The sequence below is a fragment of the Sinohyriopsis cumingii genome, chromosome 2, assembly GCF_028554795.1.
Source record: "Sinohyriopsis cumingii isolate HCF-2022 chromosome 2, ASM2855479v2, whole genome shotgun sequence".
Lineage (NCBI taxonomy): Eukaryota > Metazoa > Mollusca > Bivalvia > Unionida > Unionidae > Sinohyriopsis > Sinohyriopsis cumingii.
Window position 1 is genome coordinate 12,057,203 of NC_142962.1, and position 22,027 is coordinate 12,079,229.

At 33.7% G+C, this 22,027-nt stretch overlaps 1 protein-coding gene across 5 annotated transcripts in view; it reads right to left on the bottom strand.

Annotated features, from left to right (window-relative positions):
• Positions 1–1,185: 1,185 nt before the first annotated feature.
• Positions 1,186–22,027, bottom strand: part of LOC149804340 (uncharacterized) — a 74,721-nt gene continuing 53,879 nt past the window's right edge. For 4 of the 5 annotated variants that reach the window (XM_089939052.1, XM_089939079.1, XM_089939046.1 and 1 more), the window contains 3 exons: positions 20,633–20,743; positions 18,867–19,005; positions 1,186–5,457 (listed from right to left, as the gene is read on the bottom strand). In XM_089939052.1, coding sequence (XP_089795178.1) covers positions 18,896–19,005; positions 20,633–20,743 — 221 coding nt within the window. In that variant the 3' untranslated portion in view covers positions 1,186–5,457; positions 18,867–18,895. Of the gene's footprint in view, positions 5,458–17,853; positions 18,045–18,866; positions 19,006–20,632; positions 20,744–22,027 lie in introns of those variants that run through there. The other variant, XM_089939060.1, reaches the window with a different exon arrangement.

Here is a 22,027-nt window from a genome sequence, read left to right on the forward strand (position 1 = left end):
CTTGGTGTTATGGCAAGTATGCTATGGTACAGAAATGAAACTAGTAAGAGAGAGATGGACAGACAACATACCATATATATACTCTCATGTGGGCATATACGTGGTCTGGAGCCTTTACACTACACATTTATAGTCCATATTTCCACCATATCATGCCTTGTGATTGAAACTGAAATGGCATAAACATTTTTCTGCATGAAACAGGCAACAATGAGTAAAGCTTACCATTCCATGAAAAGTACAAGCACTCTACCCATTTCATGAGGAAGAAAAGGACTACACATTGTAGACAATTTTCACCAACACACACCCACAACTACATACAAGGTAGGCAGAATATAATGTGTGCATTAATTGAAATACATGGAAGATGAGGTGGGCAAAGAGGATTCTATTCCAGAATGTAATGCTAAAATTATCTTTGAATAAGTAATTCATATTATTGTACATTGGGTTCTCTGAAAGTAGAAATTGTAAGTACCAGTAGAAATTGATATTAGTACCTGTAGAAATTGGCATTAGCACCAGTAGAAATTGATATTAGTACCAGTATATGGTGTTAATGGTCATCAGGAACATAACAATATAATTATTGATTATACTCGTTTATGCACTTGTAGAAGACAAAGATGTTAGGATGAATCTTAGACTTAATTTTTTATAACACCATCATTAAATAAATAGGTCACTTTGACCTTGCTTTTATGCCAAATAGATACTTCTTTTAGGTTTTGTGTTTTGTAAGTTTTAGAGACAAAACAATCTTAATAGGAGTTCAGCTTTTCTGTCAGGTTGAGTGTTACACTAGAGCAGTATCAGCAATAATAAACATGATATGTATGTCACAATTTTTTTCCAAGTTTTGCTGTAGTCTTTATGATTCTGTTGTTTGTTAATTATCGTTAAGGTGCCTGTAGTGGAACGTTTCCTACTGTTTTCAATAAAAATGCTATCTCACCAAAGCATTCAATAACACCAAGAAAAAAATAGTTAACACTGTTTCAGGAAACCTGTTATCTTAAATATTCTCAAAATAATTGTGTATGTGTCCTAACTGACCCAATATCAGATTCGTAATGTACATAATGAATTTCTCAAATATCATTTAAAGACAATTGTATGCTTTACACTAAAATGTAAACTTTACTGTCAGAATCTGGGTTCAAAGAAGCATAAACTCAAAGGTATGAATATGCATTTTATTCACAAATTGATAATGCAAGAAGTACAAATAAAAATCTCAAAGGTCAACATGGACTGTCATGGAATATCCAATGCTGATAAGATATCAACAGTTCTGTTATAAAATCTATCCAGAACACTAAGGTACAAAAAGATATAATTTTCATTAAAATTCTTTTGATCACAACTGCTCGTTATCACAGTGTTTTCCGACAAAGAGCTGTATCAATTCTTAAGTTCATGATTGTCAAATGTACAATAACACATTATCAAAATATCAATCATATAGCCCTCTGTTAAATACAAAATGGATATTAAAGAACAGCATTCAATAATAACTTAGAAAGACAAATTTCTTACACATATGCAAATGTAACAAACTATCTGATTAATGGAAACATCAAATGCAGTCTGATTGGTGGAATGTCAAAATTCGCAGCAGTAAAATCTACAATAGAGTTAGAAATACAAGTGCCCTTGTAACATCCCTTTTGACGTTAGCTAAACAAAGCTACTGTTTTATTATTTCTTCCATAAAATTTCTACATGGAGGATCTTGTTAATGGTGATTAATGATGTTTTAACAATGCTTTTTTAGATTCACTAATTCATGACTTGTAAAATCCATTATGAGGGTAAAACCACCATTAATATCCTCAAATACAAGACCTTCATCCCATAATTTGAAGAAAACTGCTAAGCGTCTTTAAATATCACAGCCATATAAAGATACTAGCCATAAGTAAAAAATAGAAAAGAAGTAACCAAATAATATTTTCCATCACCAATCATTACACTTACTACAAACTTAAGTTTTATATTTATGTACATTTTAAGTATATATTAATACAATTTATTACTACATGACCACTTCTACATCAAGTAATGGGAATACTTCCAGGTACTGTATCCATCACTTTCAAAAGAAACAGATAAGACTACACTGAAACCTCCAGTAATTTATAGCCAAATTGAACAAAAACATTTAATCTGTGTATACTGAGTGCAGTGCAGTTCTGGTTTCATGTCATTATCAGCCAACAGAATGCAAAATATAGAAAAGACCTTAAAATCTATGTTGATGTTCAATGAAATTAATGTTACTTAAACATCCTAAAATTTCACCCAAATGTTAGTCAATTGATTGAAATAATAATGTTATGTCATGAACTTTGGAATGGATGTGATAGAAAGTAAGTTAAAACTACAAAATAACTCCCTAAATCTATGCGTTTTTTAAAGAGCACTATTTTGATAAGTGGCATAACATATGCTGCCTGCTGGTGATTATAGCTTAAATTATTAAATGAAACTTGACACTACCTACCACTAGTAGTAATTATGAGCAGACATACAAGTGGTCTTTTGAACCAGGTTACCTATATACATGGCTTATCTACACAAGCAATTAGTTCCATGTCTCTGTTGTTGTTGGTACATATCTTTACTGGATTATATAAATATAACACAGACTCCAAGCTATTTACATTTGTACAGGGGTAAGTCATCAGACCTGCCAAACTTTTATATCCCATACAAAATATCATCATAAAACATGGCAAGAAGAAATTATAAACATCATGCTGGATAAATGTAGGGCAGAATTTTTCAGATGTCAAAGTGTTGAAAATTCATACTTTTGTTAGTTATAAATGAGAATACATTTTCCTTAGGAACTAGGAGACTGAGTAATTATGTCTATAGGAATATGAATATTTTTGTTATGTGGCAGAAAATATTTATACAACAATTAATTGATGAGTAACTTTTGAAGACCAACACAAGTTTGGCAGGCCCCTGAAATATCTGACCATATGAGACTGAGCCACAACCATCAAGTACAGTTCATGTGTCAGTGTAATTTGCACATGATATCCACACTGAGACACATGATATCCACACTGAGACACACAATTCCAGTACAAGTTTAATATACTGAACAGCTACATTCAAGTACTGTATACTCCTATACCAAATGATACAAGTAATTTGAATTGACATATGTGTGCATTTCATATATGCAATTAAAGGGCATACAGGATTCCATTATTATTACTTGAACCATATATGTAATAACATTCATTTTGATCCAGTCATTTGAAGAAGAAAAAAGTTTATGCACTGAACCTTGTAATAAATCTGCTGATTTTTCCCATTGTGTGTGGCTCTAAAAAATGTAGATCATTTTTCACATACAACCCCTGTGCCAGGTATACACCACCTGGCTGAATTCTTCTACTAATTCCTCGAATGCATTTAATTTTTCATATACAGCCCTGTGTCAGATATACATCATCTGACTTAATTCTTCTACTAATTTCAATCCCCACAAACATCTTAAAAGTCTTCTTTAAACTACAAAATACAAAAGGCAACTTTTTAAAAGATATTTACTTAATTTGCAACTTTTTTAAAAGATATCTATTTAATATATGCAACTTTTCTAAAAGATATCTATTTAATATACGTCATAGGATTCAATTTTATGTGATAATGCATCATTTTTAACACCTAATGTCAACAGTCTTACTTTTTGAGAATGGGATCCAGGGAACCAAAGTTATGATGATTCTTGATGGACATTTCTTCACTGAAAATTAATGTGCCAGTGTCTATTTGTGAAAATTATTTTGAAAAACAAAGGAGATATACAAGGCTGTTACAAATTTTAAAAAAAAATCAATATTCTTAATTATGACATGTATCCAAAGATGTTTCATTTCTAGTTCCAGATTCACTGTTGCTTCAATACTAGTACCTCCCTTCTATACTATACATGTACTAATTTTTAATATAACTGTTTATTTATAAACTGATTGTTTTCTTTTAGAAAACTGCACTGTAGGATTTCACAGAGCAAAACCATTTTCTGCCACTCTACTGTTTTAAAAAAATTTGTTTTTATACCAAGTAGAGTTGCTACATTAAAATAGATAACATTTAACTGAAGGGCATTTCTAATCAAGTCCTACAGTAAAGTTTTAGTTGCACATGTCCTCAATCATGTATTGGAAGATGATAATAAAGGTTACTTCTTATTAATGGCATCTTTTTTATTTTAATTATTGATGGCCTAGGATTCACATATTTTGTTCCAAAAGGTCTGATCTGTGCTGACAAACTGCCACTTTGTTAAAAAAATACATGGTGTGTGGAACTGATTATTGTAATATATATAGTATTGAAATCAAGGCATTTGAAAGATGAAATTGTCAGCTTAAATCAGATTGCCAAAGAAAGCTATATAATACTGAAAAAATGCTAAACAGTCATCAGAGCAAGAAAGTTGGTTACTGTGACCTACATCTTGCTGTTGTGATTATACTCTACTAAAAATAAATCCACCTATCAATTTTATAACTATACAGCAACAGAAACATGAAACTTAATGCAAAAACCTAACCATTGGAGCATGCAAAGCAGGACCTTTGACCTACTTATGGTGGAATGGACAAGTATTCCACAACATAAATCCACCCAACAAGCTTCATGTCCATTAGAGTAAAACTGTAAACTTTTAACCCTACTGTCTGTACTAATGCCAAAGTCAGCAGCAACAACCATCAGAAAAGAGATAATATTGTGTTTCCTGTACATCACAGGTGAAGCAATAATAGTAAAATCTTCCATAATTTTACAAATATAATACATTATTGTATACATACCATAATATTTTCAAGTGTTCCTTTAAATTTTAAATGACTCAAAAGTCTGAAGCAAATAAGTCTTCAACTTTTCCAAGTCCTTTTCATGATATCTATTACAAATTATGCAGAGTATTTTAATATTAAAATTTATTAATTTATTAAAATTTATTATGACACAAGAATTTTGTTTTATTTTTAAATTTTAATTCACAAGAAAATAACCTAAAATTTTGCCAGTGTATATTCAGCAGTAAGACAGGCACATGTAGTGAGATAGCATAATCTTGCAAGTTGTTTGAAACCAAAATGCCCAGAGAAAAAAGTCTGATTGGGGATATTACCAGCATATTTAACATTTTAAATAAATTTTCTCTGCTTGCTGCAAAAAGAAGTGTGTATGTGTGTGTGTTATGTATAGCATTTAACAACACATCAATATAATTCTAGCTATATATTGCCAATTAAGTTTTGGTATGAAAAAGGCATACAAAAAAAGATAAAGGCAAATCTTTAAAATTTTTACTCTCCAAGCCAGTCACAACTGGAACATCTTCATGAGAAACATCTAAGTTCAAAAGGCTTGCCTCTTTCTACTTCTGGCTTATTCTACATCCACCACAGAAAGAAACTACAAATTTGAAAATAAATATAATATGTAATACAGAGAAGAATACAGAAACAACCACCCTGAAATTGCAAACAAAAGCATGTTGAAAATAATTAAGAGTATGAAAACATTGTTAAGTCTTATGTCTGTTCTTGCAGTCTGAGTTTTTACAGCACTCTTGAATAAGATCACAGTGTCATTGTGTACAAGTTCAAGTGGCTATAGGTTCCAGGTAGCCTATGCCCAGGTAAACAAAAGAACGTTGTCCATAGGGCTTGGTTGTGACAGTGGGAATGATGAGAATACATGTCTAAGAAGAGGAGCATAGCTCAAGTATGTAGAAAAGGGATGAGGTCACACATATATATATATATATTTCCAGTCAATGAAAAGTAGCACAGAGAAAAGATTTGGTTTGTTTGAGGTAAAGGATAGGAATGGGAAAGTCTTGTGTGGTGAATAGAATGGCTTCAGTTTTATCCTCATTACATGTCATCCATGACTTCACATAGGAAATGTATCTCTCTATGTCTTGGATGGTACCATCAACGACTGTTGGGTGAAAAGATTTTTATGTTTGGGTGTCATCAGCATACATTTGGTTTGACACCAGATGAAAATTTATGATACTTGAGAGGGCTGAGTGTATAAAATGAAGAAAATGGGTCCAATAACAGAACATTGGGAAACACCAAAACATGGATCAAATGAGCTTGAATTTTTTCCATTTAAGGAATCAATTTGAAATGCAGTAGTCCACCTATTATATGGCCACTCATTCTGCACCAGGAATTTGGTCTTACAAGAGGGGTGGTCTTTCCAGACGGGGACTTTGTGAGAAGTATAAAGTAGGAAAGCTAACTTCAAAACATTTAATATCTTCATTTAAAAGTAACATTAATTAATTATCAAAGGATGTTTTTGTTAAGAATAGATTTATTTCAAGTGAAAATACATTCTTAATCTGGATGTTCTTGGCATGCGTTGTGCAAAACCATTCAAAAACCTTTGCACAAGCATCACCTGGCATTCAGAATCATTCTCTTTCCATTTACTCAAATTTCTAACTGCTGCAGAAAATTCTCTTTATCTATAATGATGTTGTTTATTTCAGTCTTCCCAACATAATTTTTTTTGTCAAGACCTGTTAAACTATCCCAATTACACTGAGTCAATTAACTTGCACCTTCTTAAAAAAATTGTAATTTTCTGTGTATGCGATGAAGTATTTCGTTGTTGTAATGACTTATTTGTATGTCACTAATTATAGTGAATGCAGATGAAACTTTAATAGAGTAGATGGAATGCCTTATTTATAAATGAACTGATACATTTAGATGTGATCACGTGATTTTTCAGTCTTCACCTGGTACCCTGATTTGCTCAAGGTTAATATTTTGCTGTGTGAATTCACAAAGCTATATTTAGCCGATGTTGACCTAGTTATGATCTTGACAATTATAATCATCAAAAAGTAGAACTCAACAGCTGGTGAAGCCCAGTTATATCCTATCACAAAACTGTTGAGCCAATTTCCTATAAATGTCAGCACTTGTAGATAATATTAACAGTAGTACTGGTACATGTTATAATATACTTTAGTCAGCAATTATCTCAATAATGAAAATCTAACAGTTGGAAACAGACACTGGAAAGTATAACTGGATAACGTACCATATGAATTAAATATTGGTTTTTAACATGTATTAGATACAATGTGAGCGGTAAATTTGACATTTTTGGACTAAAAAGTTGGCTGCATTCCACATCAGTGTGGTGGCTGCACATGAGAGGTCCCTTTGTAAACAAACTTGTCTGCAGTGTAGAGCTGGCTGCAGGTGAGAGGGTGACCACTGTAATCGTATCTTATTAATGTACCATGACTAATATAACCTTTGGTGTCACTTCCTCTTCTTTGCTTTCACTCTGTATCTTTATTTGCTTCGAATGGGTCTCCTCTGAACGAGGCATTATCCATACAGAATATTCTACCTAATTCCTATGTGCAACAGATGAGACGTTTACAAGAAGTAATTGAGATAGTATGCAACTATGTCTTTCTTCATATACGGAGATGCCAACAATTCTGATTTTGGTAGAATCATTGCTATTTTAACTTCAGTTACGCCATTACAATCACTTGTCAGATTTTCTGGTCAATATGCAATTTTATGCAAATGAACTGCAACTTGAACACTTGTGTAACTATCTTACTGAAATGCTTGTAATATATGATTGTATACCTTGAACACTGGTACTGCAGGACCCTGCTATAACACAATAGGTTGGGGTTCATAGAACCTTGCTGTGTTATGTACCGAACAATGTCATAACAAACCAAGTCTGTTAGCTGAAGAAAATGATGTACCGAAAAATGGTGGTGGTGGTGGGGTAATAAAAGCGGGTACAAAAGTATGTGCTGTTGATCAAATGAAGACAAAACTAGTCTGAAATACACTTGTATATTGACAACCTGCATTTGTGTTTTAAATCTATAATGCTGTAAATACTGTACATATAATGAAAAATCCTAGAATTCAAGTACAGATCACATTATAAAATTCATGTATCAATCACATCCCATTAGAAAACACATATATGTGTGTGTGTGTCTGTGTGTGTGTCTGTGTATGATTTAGATTTTTAATGTAGCTTTCACAATTTTCCAGTCATATCGCTACGATATCTGCAGTTCGGCAGTTTTAAAGTGATGTCTAGCACTGGAGCATCATGCCGCAGACATGTAGCATGATGTCCCACCCAGTCACATTATCCTGGCACCAGGCTGACCAGTCCTAACACTAATCTCTTAAGGCTGAGCGCCTACCAAGGCAGCTGTTAGTACCATTTCTTTAGAAGTCTGTGGTATGAGTCAGCAGGGATTGGAACCCACAACCTCCTGCATCAGGGGCAGACGCTCTAATCCCCAGGCCACCAAAGCGGTGTGTGTGTGTCTATATATATATATATATATACAATGATAGTCCTCATTTGATCTATATCCTATTGTCAACAAATATGTGTCCCTAAATAATTCACTACAGTATTGTTGCCAGTATGTGGCTATAGCTGTTTACATGCTACATGTACATGTACTTAAATTGGCCTAGATTTTGGTCAGCTGGAGACTGCTGTTATCTTACTGAGGCTATCCAGGGGATGAGGCTATTCAAAGGAAGAAAAAAAACCGTGAACAAATTTAGAAGTGATGGCTAGATATCTATGGATTTTAAAAATCAGAAATTTAATTTGCATTTTATGCCTCTGTTGGTAGCTTTTTTCCAGCATAAAGGAAACTTTTACAATACAATAAATGTATTCCAGTCACTGTGGAAAATAGAATAGTCCATCAGATTCCAAGATTTTATTTAAGTTTTGTGATGAATACTGTGATGAAAAGTGTTTTGTTTTTACTGAAGACTGTAGTAACAATGGCTTGCTTAATGAAGGGTGTATAAGTTACTGAAGTTACCACCAAAGGACAACTTTGGAGGACTAAACAAATTTATATTTGTTATTGTGGCAGCAATAATAAAATAACTGTAGAACATTGACTGAGACTGAATTTTTTTATTTGCTTATTAATTGTACAGAAATATAGTTGCTTAACACATTAACCCTTAAGCCAAACAGCTAGGCAGTCCCCTGAAGCATACTTGCAGAGATCACCTAGAGCAGTGTTAGCCTTTCCTGTGCCTGTATCCCTGAGACTAGCTGACAGCAATTGGATTGCAGATTTTTATAGAGGGGGCTACTCGCAATAAAATTGTTATTATTTTATTTGTATTCATTTAATTCAGCTGAAATTTGGCACGGCAGTTCTCAATAAACTTACATACATAATGGTATAAATTTTATGCTACATGCAGAAATAAAACTAATGCATGATGGTGAAAACAAATGATGTACTTGCCAATTTGCTTCTCTTGCCGTGAATAATCCATAAAATCCATTATGAATTCACAAAGATTTATTAACACCATCAACAGATGAAATAATTATATTTTATGTACACAAAAATTCCACTTGTCTCTTGTAAACTAAACATCCTGTGAATACTGTACACAAATGGGCATATTTTACTTGCTCTTTACTTACTTTTCTTTCTAAGAACTCTCACTGGAAATTTTTAAAACTAATAAAACACTTAATAAACCTTGAACTATGAACACTCATGTTAACAACGTATATTTCCCAAACATTTATTTAACGATTATTCAAAAGAAAAAGAAGCTCCACGAAATCAAATGCATTTGCATCAGGGTCTAAATCCGTTGCTGGTCCTTGGTATAGCCTCTTGTCAATGTGTGTTTCATCATTTACGATCATCGATCAGCTCTACTTTCATTTTCTTCTTCTTCTTCAACATTCTCATTTTCGTCACTACCACTGTTATTTTCAGCAGCTTTTTCTATGTCACTATCAATCTCGTCTGATTAAAATCCAGAAAATTCTCCATCAGAATCCATCAAGTTAACGTCTGCTCCTAGAGGCTGATTCTCATCAATTTGCATCAATTTAAAATCAAAATATTTTCACTAAATCAACTGATATCAAAGTGAAAAAAATTTCCCGCTGTTCAGCAATGTGCGCTCTATCTATGTAAGCTAAAATTTGATTGGTTAAACTGCCTGCATTAGTAGGAAATGGCTTTAAATCAACCAATGATTTGTGCCGAGTTAACTCGTCGTGCGGGAGAAAGGCCTTGCTAAATACTGCCTCTTAAACTTGGCGCTTGGGAGACAAGCTATGCAAACTCAGCCACTTTAGCGAGGCTCGCGGGAGATCAGGGGTGTAAAGTACGACAAGTATACTCGTCGCCAGGGGTTAATGTGTTAGCTGTTTTCTTTGAAGTTTCAGCAAAACTATTTTTTCTGGGTACATTTTTAAAAAAGACAAGAATTAGTCATCAATTGGTCAATTGTAGTACCTGTTTATGTCTTCAAAAGTTGGTCAATTTGCAACATTGACGATGCCCAGTACTATCCCTGAATACACTTTTTATGCTTTATTTTTAATAATTTTAAGAAGAACAAAACATTTTTTCATGTACCAGAAAAACATGCATTTGAAAGTTCCGGAGCCACACCACAATTTAATTTTTTATATTAGAATTCATATGTGATCTCTTTCCCTCTTCCCCAAAATGACAATAAAAGTTTTTGCAGGTTACTTTTGTACTTTTAAAAGAAACATTTTTTATGTTTACATGAAAAAATTTTGAATATGAAATAGAAGGAGAGAAAAAACGATGGCTGCCATGTATAGATGGTTCTAACAAAATGAACTTGGTGTAAACAGTGGTGCTAAATATGCAACAACTATTGCCATAATTTATACTCTGGATTTATTACATCATTAAGTTAGTGTAAGTGAAATTTAATGTGCACATTTTCATTTATTCAAGTGAATTTGGAAACCTGTTCAAAACAAAGGATTTTAGGTTATCCAAGATGGCTACTGAAGTGGATTAATTTGAAATCAAACTATATCTACCATATATGAACTTCAGATGATACCAACTCAAACACATTATGCAAGTTTTTTTTCAAAAGTTTATGGATATGTGCTAGTCATATATAAGGATTTCATATACTTTCTATCACTGTTATGAACAAGCTGAAAATATCAGAATCATGGAAACCATATTTAAATACCAGCCTGTAGGAATTCCTTACTCAACACACTCAGCCCAACCTTTTCTGCATCATTTTCTGGCTTTAGTATGTCTGATATACCTGAATATCAGAGCCACACAGATAATCCCATGCAGAAAGTCACATTCAGAGTGAAAATGAAAACAATGGTACAGATGATGATTTTTGGAGTTATCCAATATGGCTGACATTTATCCAGAATTCTTGAAGGTCAAACATAACAAATATAGTATCACTGTGCATACAGATCCACAAAAGTTTGAGTTGTAAAACAGATAATGGATTCAGAACCTTGCATGACTTCATGCAGTTCAAGTGTTCAAAATGGTACTATCTATAGAAAACCAGAGAAAAACACTGTGACGGCTACAATGCATAAAACATCATGTGTCTAAATACATATACAGGGGCGCAGAACAGTTTCACATGGTTAGATCATATTATCTGTAAATGTAGACAGGATGACAATACCCATGCTAAAGGCAGTTATATGCTGACATCTACACCAGTAACTAGATGTAGTACCAAACATGAAACAGCTCCTAAAGTCTTTGACCTAAATGACTCAGGCAATAAAATTAATACCCCTCCAGAGTGTCAGGCAATTACATGCTCCATAAATCATGACCACAGCAGTAATGGCTTAAACCTTAATGATTTCTCCATGTGTGTACATCAAAAAAACAATTAGGAACTTGGAGGCCCAAATTGAAGAATTAAAACTACAGTTACATGCTATTAAGTCAGCACAGGGAAGGATTAATGAACAAATAGCCTCATGTGAAACAGCAGTTCAGACAGACTCTCAAATAGCAACAATGGCAGATGCTCAGACACAGACAATCCCAATACATGTAACCAGCCAAGAGAAAATGTAAAATGACCACGCAAATAAAAACTGATACCCTAAGTAATCCTGCAATTTTGCAAACAACAGTATCTCCCTCTCAGTCATGTGTCACACATGCAAGTTAGCAATAAGTGTACACCCATGGCCCTCAGCTCAGACAAGTCTGTTGCCTACATCAACAACTGCATTTCCAAGTGCTCAGACAAATGCGTCAACATCAGCTCGATTAGTTCACAACTGAAACACAAATTTCAGCACCCCTTCCACCAAGAGATGTATCTGAAATACAAATCAGAGTCCAACACATGAAATCACAAGCCAGAAAAGATAGGACTCTAATAACTGGCTCATCAATATTGGAAAGTATAATACCAAGGAGACATTTTAAAACAGACGTACAGAGTCTAAGAGGTGCAAAAATCAACAACATCATGGACAGAATAATGAATACTGACCTAACCAAATACAACCAAATTATTATTTTAGAAGGTGGAAATAATCATAGTGATGGAAGGTCACTAAATCAAATCAGAACCGATTTTAAAGTTTACTGTATGTTGCTAGGTAGTGCAGTCCAGATACATGTAAAACAATGATATCAGGACTACCTCCTCATGTGAACACCAGGGTGAAAGAAATCAATGATCTGATAACTGACCTAAGTGAAGACTTCAACCTACAGTACATTTCACAATACACATCTTTCTTTTTTCAGAACCAAAATTCAACCTAAGTCTCTACCACAGAGACAAAATTCATTTAAGCAGAAAAGGAACCTCTCAACTACTGAGAAATATTAACATGTATGCCCCCATTTTCAGGCACTATAAAGAAAAATACTGTCTCTACTGTGGAGAAACTGCCAGGGCAGTACATGACACAGGTATGCCATCATGGCAAATGGACTGAGTGCTTCAGATGCCATAAATCTGGACACAAAGACTCTGTCAATCAATATATTTACATACTAGGAAGCTAGCAAAGAGGAGAATGTCAATGCTTCATTTACAACAAATCTAAATGTACCTAGTGAGACTCTTGTCTCTAACTGTTCAGGGGACACTACTGTAAATGCAAAAGATAATGGATTTTCAGGGTCTGTATGTGACTTTGAAGACACTAATAAATATGAACATTTAAATATAGAAATAGGATGTCAGAATGATAAAATTTGTATGGAGACAATCTCAGTGAGTACCCCATTGCATGATGACATACATATAATGGATATGAAACTAAATACAAAATATTTTAACATAGGTCACTTAAATGTACAAGGTTGGTGGAAAAAATAGATCAGATTAAGTTAATGTTGTCTTCCAAGGAATATAATATACATGTTTTAGGACTCACTGAAACCAAATTAAATGCTAACCACAATGATAATCTATTTCACTGTCAATGCTACAATAAACCATTATGCAAGGACAGAGAGACAGCAGGGAAAGGTTGTTTGTATACATTAGGGAAGATGTAAATTCAGAAAGATGACTAATGACTTGGAGTCACATGAAATTGAGAGTATCTGGGTGGAAATTTCTCAAAATAATGCAAAATCATTCCTAACTGGTTTCATTTATAGGCCACCTTCCTCCAAAGCAATTTGGAATGTTAACTTTTTGAAACAAATGGAAAATGTTCTTGTACAGGAGAAAGAAACATATATACTAGGCAATATAAAAAAAGACCTTCTCAATACTCAAATAAGGAACAATTGGACGTAATTTACTGAATCATTGGGCCTAATCCATCTGGTGAATGAGTCCAAAAGGGTAACAGAAAAATCAAGCACTCTTATTGATCACATGTATACCATCCTACCAGACAATGTGGCTTGTGTTAATGTACCAAATGTTGGTCTTAGTGACCACTATTTTACTTTTTTGACAAGAAAGGTTAGATGTGAGAGAAATAAGAAAAATACACACAAAACTATCACTTACAGATCATTCAAAATTTTTAAAGAAGGACAAATTCTCAATGACCTTTATGAAGTTCCAGGGAATATGATCCATAATTTGGGTGATATGGACGCAGCTCTGAGGGTGTGGACTGACTTATTTAGGATGTAGTCTCTAAGCATGCACCACTGAAAGTACATCGAGTAAAGAATGAAATCCAGCCTAACTGGCTATGCTAGATGTTATGAAAACATGAAACCAATTCAAGGCTATGGGAAACCATGCACAATATAAAGTATGGAAAAATAAAATAACAAGTATGATTAAAAAAGCTTAAAAAAATTATTATCAATCATTGCTTGAAAACAAAAAGAGCAACACAAACTCCATTTGGAAAGCCTTCAATGAACTGGAGGAACACACAAAGATCAGACAAACAAAATTCACTCACTTCTGGTAAATGACACCATAGTCACTGATGACAATGACATTGCAAATGTTTTCTATGATTTTTTCACCAACACTACTACAAAGTTAAAAGAACCAGTGATAGAAAACAACTTTAATGAACTGAAAAAGTTCTGCAGCAGCAAAATCTCTAAGGAGGTATGTTTCTCTATCCCACCAGTATAAAAAACTTTGTTAAAAAATGTCTCAGGGAACTTTATACCAAGAAAGCTACAGGACTTGATCAGATTGGTCTACGACTCATTAAATCTTCTGCCTCTGCTATTGTAGATAGCATAACATTCATAATCAATTTAAGTATTGCAACCTCATCTGTCCCCAAAATATGGAAAACTGCAAAAGTAACTCCTATCCACAAAAATAGTTCTATTAGGATGATGCCGATAACCACTGGCCAATCTCAATACTACCAAACTTGTCAAAATTGATTGAAAAACATGTCCATGACTCATTCATGTCATATTTAACCAAACACTTGCTGTTACACCCTAATCAATCAGGCTTTAGACAGAAACATTCATGTGAGACTGCCTTGATTATCCCTAACTGATAAATGGCTTCAAGCACTTGACCAAGGTAGAATAAAAGGATCTGTATTTGTAGATTTCAGGAAAGCTTTTGACATGGTGGATCATGAAATCCTTTTGAAGAAACTGAAAATCTAAAAATGTGATGAAAGAACAGTTAGATGGTTTACTTCATACTTATGTGAGAGAACACAACATGTTTATATAAATAATGTTGTGTCTGAACCTGGAACAATTAGATACGGAGTACCATAAGGCTCAATTCTAGGTCCATTACTATTTATTTTATTTATAACCTACCACTTTTACTAAGAGACTCAAAATCATCTACAGATCTCTATGCAGACGACACAACATTGTGAGATATCCAAAACACAAAGCATGAACTCGAAAGTTCTGTACAGAATGCCCTAAACAAACTGGAAAACCGGTGCACATGCAATAGCATGGTGGTAAATACAGTTAAAACTAAAATATTACTTATCTCAACATGACAAAAACGGACAAATTTTGATAGTGATGAACTATGTCTGACATGGAAGGATAAAAATTTGCAAATGATCTGTCATGATAGACTACTTGGTGTTCTGGTGGATAATAACCTATCATGGACTGAACACATCAAACATATCAGTAAAAAAAGTATGTGTGTGATTAGGACTTTTAATGTAACTTTAACAATTTTGTAGTCATATCGCTACGATGTCTGCAGTGAGGCAGTTTATAGTGATGCCTAGCAATGGGGCATCATGCTGCAGACATGCAGCTTTATGTCCCACCCAGTCACATTATCCTGACACCAGGCCAACCAGTCCTAACACTAACCTCCTGCATCCGAGGTGGATGCTCTTACCACTAGGTCACTGGAGCAGTCCGGTAAAAAAAGTCAATTTAAGTTTATGGCTTCTCAGTAGGGTAAGACATTTTCTCCCTGAAGGCACACAAAACTGTTTTATAACAGTTACATACAACCCTATTTGGACTACTGTAATACAGTATGGGGTAATTCAAATGATGAACATATAGCAAAGCTGGCACATCTTCAAAAAAGAGCATTTGGGCTAATATCAATCCAGAAAGAAAGCAAGGAACATTTACCTGATAAGTGTGTGTGTGTGTGATTTGTATTTTTAACATAGCTTTAACAATTTTTCAGTCATATTGCTAAGATGTCTGCAGTGTGGCAGTTTATAGTGATGTCTAGCACTGGGGCATCATGCCATACATATGTAGCATGATGTCCCACCCAGTCACATTATCCTGACACCAGGCCGACCAATCCTAACACTAACCTCTTAATGCTGAGCGCCAAGCAAGGCACCTGTTAGTACCATTTTGATAAGTCTTTGGTATGACCCAGCCAGGGATCAAACCCACGACCTCCTGTATCCGAGGTGGTAAGTGCTGGTAAGTTAAAAATATTACCTATTAAAGACTGAATCTGTTTGAGAAAAGCCTAATTAATGTACAGGATATCCAATAATAGTGCTCCTGAATATTTACAATCAATATTCCAGTATAAACTACCTGGCAAAACTCCCCACCTGTGATCCATGTCTACCAAACAGTATAAAATTCCCAAACCAAATAAGGAATTATTTTAAAAAGTTTCCAACACTCTGGAACTTTGCTCTGAAATAGTATTCCAGCTGAGATTAGAAATGCCCACTCTATTTCCTTCTTCCAAACCAACTATACCTAGTGGCTTCATAGTGGCTTCAGAGATGCAGCTAAAATAAATAAATTCCTTTGTATGAGGGCCTCAAGGTAGATTAGTTCTTAGCTAATTGTGTTACCCTCTTTAAATAAGGTCATTATTATTATTATTTTTACACCACATTCATGTTATATCCAAATTTGTGTTATTACAGAGCATGCTATAGTGGGGTCACACTGTATATCTAGTTCACTGAAATGTTTGTAATATATGTTTGTATAATTGAACACTGGAATAACTGAGATCACTGAAATGCTAGTAATACATTATTACATAACTGAACACAGCTATTTAAGTAAAAACTAATGTGAGCTTTAAAGTACAAAGTCATCTAGATCACTGAAATGCTCATAATATGTGATTGTATACCTTCATAAAGAGCATCTAAGTACTTATATCACAAAAACAGTTGAATACTGACAACTTCAGAAATCTAAAGAATAGTCTCCCCAAAAAGTGGCCAGTGACGATTATATTTCGATGAAATAAATCAGGCTTTCTATAGAAATTGAAAATGGAGTACCTAATCAACATTTGCAGTGTGTCATGTGACAGGAAAGATGACTAAAGGATGCATGTTTCAGCCCAAATATACTTTGAATCATTATTTTTTAGATTGAGATTTTGTGAAGCTAGCATTTTTATCTTAATCAGTAGTATCTCTTCTGATATCTTACATGAGTTTTCTTATCTTGAAATCACAATATACAAAAGATCACAAAAAGCTCATGTAAGAAGGGATTCCAAGCATGTGGAAAATTTCTGACACTTAAGCCTCACATGAGATTGTCATAACTGTAAACGTTTGTATTACCTTTGCCAGAATTTAAATTCTAAGTTCAAGGCATGCTCCATATGAACATCCTGCAACATTTCATGTTGGATGCAGTTTTGGAACCAAGCACAAACAGGGCCCATTGTCTTTTGCTTGAAAATCTATAATAAGCTTTAGGAACAAGTTATCTTCTGCCATATGCTGCACATGAACAATCTTTAGTTGCAATATGTGTTAGCTGAATATTGCACTTCTAATAACCAGACATCATTAAATAATCAGTATAACAATAGCATTCAACTAATTTCAAAAGATATTTACAGATAGTTATAGATGAAGTTGAAAATATAACTTGGTGAGTTTATTATTTTCTTTCATCTAATACAAATCACAAGATATATGATGACCGTAATTTTTTTTGTACTGCTGGACTATAATAGTATATTATAATAGACAATGGTCTTAATTTTTCAAGTAATTTAAAGAGAAGGCATTTTGAATTATTTTTCTTACTTATCCCTTTACCTCATGCAAGGGCCTTTGGATGCATCTACTCCATTTGCATGGAAGCGCCTTTGGACACCTCTACCCGATTTGCATACAAGCACCTTCTGACACCTCTACACCGTTCTCATGGATGTGCATTTTGATGCCTGCTGTAAACATCAGCCATTTTGACTGGGTTTCATAGCGCCACCTTCAGGGAAAACCCCCTATTAGGTAATACATTCATTGGTGTAAATGACCATTATGTCAGATCACATGGTTGCTGTTAATGCTCTGGTTGAAATGTACTATTTAAAGTAACTGGGTCGCATTCTCCACTTTCCAAAATGGAAGTCACAGATTTTGTTCAGTACTTACTCAAGTTTTCACAGTTAGAATCACAACTATGAAAGCTTCAATAACTTAGGTAAAGGCTCTGATACTGATGTAGACATCAATTAGTTTTTATAAATTATCAAATTCAGATGATTTAGTGATGTAGATGCAGACAAAGAACTTGTAAATTATGAGTACTGAGAAATGGCAGTTACGGTTGGTCAAGCGGCTTCACTGACTTGATGGTGAATGAGTTCTCTCAAGATTTTAAAGTACATAATTAAAATAATTAATTAAAATAATTATACAGCTATAACAATCAGATTTTACTCTTAAATCTTTCCATACATAATACATGCATACTAAAAATGTAAAATGGTTAAAATGGCAGTTAAACATAACATACACTACACTGCTTAACAGTTAAAATGCAGGCCTATGTGTATGGAGTCGAATAGGTAACAGGTGTTCTATTTATAACACACTGCACTGGGTAACTTTGCTACTTGTACAATGAATAGCTAAAAATGGCTAACACATGAATATATAATTAAATCAGTCTATTTTTTACAACAATACTGGACCTTCATGTCAACATTAACAGTATTATAAGTCTCCTGTGTAACTTTACACCATCAAATGTGAAAATAACAAAAAGTACAAAATATGGTCGACTGACTTATAAGTACAAGTCAGACTAATGTGTTACTTACTTTTGTGCTTCTTAACTTCTTGTGTCTTTCTAAAATAATTCTTTCTTCTTGGTTTCTTCATGGCCATAGTTCCTCTCATCGTTTGGTGTCCACACTTCTTTTGGCTTCACCTCTTCACTGCTTTCATCTAAACTGGATTCTTAAATATATCAATGTATGTATGATCTACATACTGAGTATATATGATAAGATCACAGTAAACAATTATATATATATATATATATATATATATATATATATATATATATATATATATATATATATATATAAAATTAGAAATATGGCTTCTAGAGTGGGATAACACATGAAACCAAACAAATACAAGATCACCTCATTAATATTTGTGGATCTCATTTGTTATCAAAGCATTCAAGATTATAAACTGCGTGGATCTTGTTCACAACAAATTCATACAAACTCAGCCAATCAGATGCAGGATTATCTATTTAGTGTGCAGCTGTAGCTCATATTCAAATGTTCATTGTTTGGTTACAGAAGAAGAAACTTTAAAAAAATAAATAAAGAGCCAGAGGACATGCATGGAAGGTCAGGCAGTTTATTTACTGTTGGAATATTATTGTAATTGCTGAGACCCTACCTTTCTTACTCTAATTATCGTAGGTAGATTTTTTCAGTCTCTCATAACAAGGACTGATTAGTGCAATTGGAAATCCATCCCACCCCACCCCTTAGATCTCTTTTGAACATACATTTTTATTTGATTACAGCTGTTTGTATTGTTGCTTACAATCTACCTTTAAATGGTACATGTACTATAAAGAGAAATGCCAAATTCCTTGCAATTAATAATTGCCAAAGTTGCCTTATACAGATCCTTTGAAGCAAATCTAAGAATCATGCTGTACTACACTTTTTGAAATTTCTGAAATGTAGATTGATTTTATGCAGATCTGTAAATATGCATGACAGTACAGAAACCCTATTGGTGAGTACATAGAATAATTTTGTACTATTCTTTGACTGATAAAATCTTCTGAGCCAAAAAAAACTGTTGTAACAAAAATCTCACATGCCCTCCTTCACTGACAGTAATTAGTATCACACAGGTGTTTCAGTTTGGCTCTTTGTCCAATCAGGTGTGCTTTCTTCACATGGCTGTCAGATAAATTGACATCAAAATGACTGAAATACCTTCTGAACTCGACATCTTGATGTCAAGCAATTACACCTGAATACTTTAAATTCCTATTTCTTGTTAAATATAAAAATAACAAAATCCAATTGCACATTTCTATTTGTTAATTAAATAGCATGTTTCTATTTGTTAATTAAATAGCACAATTCTATTTGTTAATTAAATAGCACATTTCTATTTGTTAATTAAATAGCACATTTCTATTTATTAATTAAATAGCACAATTCTATTTGTTAATTAAATAGTACTTTCTACTCCATGTTTATTATATCTTATTAACATTTTTGGCTTCATATCTGACAGATTCCATTAATATTAGTCTCTGTCATGGTTGTATTCACTATCAATTTGTGTTTAGAATCAAACTAAAATACTGAACTTCCATTACTGGTTGAGACTCAGTCTCAATTACAATAAAATCTGCCTTATGAGACACCTCTATAAAAGAAAACCTGTTTGTATAGGAAGGAATTAAGAATCCTTTAATTTTATTTCCTTTACCTAATAAACATATCAGTTGAAAGAAAACCAATCCAATATTTACTTATGCTCTATATAAATTGGTTTCCCTGTATCTGAGTATGTTTTGAAAGAGAAATTCTGCTCAAACCTGGACAGAGTTTAAGTTCTCTCATATGCTGCTCATCCTCGTGTTCCACAGGTCTATGTTCTGACTCCGTGTCTGTACTCATTAAACTCTCAATGCACTGCCCTTGGGTCTCTGTCACAAAGAAATAAAAAAAAACTAGAGGAGCTGCAAAATGACTTGCCATTACAAATCACTGAATATTCCAACACCATCCCTCATTACTTATTCCCACCCTCATTCTCTAGATAGTAACCCATGGGTCATAATATATAATCCATCAAAAATATGATGTGTCTTCCTGCTATGATTGCATATGTAAAATTTAATTAAAAACAGTTTAAAATGTCATTGTAATTGCAAATTTTGTATTTGACTTCCTCCCAGGGACTGAAGCCAAGAATGACATCCGTCTGAGAGATGGTCACCATAGACTGAGACAACATGACAATGAAGTTTAGTGAAATTCCACCCTATGGTTTAGGACATGATGATGGATGGAAAGATGCAGAAGGAGACAGGTGGAGGATATTGTAATATCCCTGATGCTTTTTAATCAAGCCTGGACATAATACATAAATAAAAAAGGGGGGACCCGAGTGGCCGAGTGGTATAAAGTGCTCTCTGTCACGAATCACTGCCATCTCACCTCTGTCTGTGTGGGTTCAAGTCTCAGGCTCGGCAAATGTGGGTATGTGAGAAAGCTTGCCGGTAGCTTCTTGTGGGTCAGTGGTTCTTTCCGGGGTTTTCCTGGGTTCTTCCTCCACCATTAATACTGGCCGCCATGTATAGCCTATCATATGCTGAAAAATGGCATTAAACCCTATAACAACATACATAAAAAAGGCCCTTTTGAATGTAGTCTAGAAACAGAGTCATCTTTATAGTTACTGGTAAAATATGTTTTAAGAAGAAAATAAAAATTATTGTAGATAATGGTGCTTGTATCTTACAATCACTCATATATATATATATATATATATATATATATATATATATATATATATATATATATATATATATATATATATATATATATATATATATATATATATATATGTGTGTGTGTGTGTGTGTGTGTGTGTGTGTGTGTGTGTGTGTGTGTGTGTAGTAGATGTTTTACATCATAAATTGGTGAATATTCACACTTAAGAGTGTGGATTTCATTGGCTGGACAGAGATCCTCAGCTGGCTAGTGCATTGCTGGAGCCATCTTTTTGCTGGGTGAAGGATCTGTGTAAACCCATTTGGTGATAACTAAAAACCATTATTTAACCATAAAGTCTTTTTTCAGCAGGCAATGTTGAAAAACTGCACGGATAAGAAATGTCAAGAAAATGTAAGATAAGTATAATGTCAGTGTCAAAAAACTGTACAAGAAATGCTAATAAACTGTACAGCTAAGTTAAATGTCAAGAA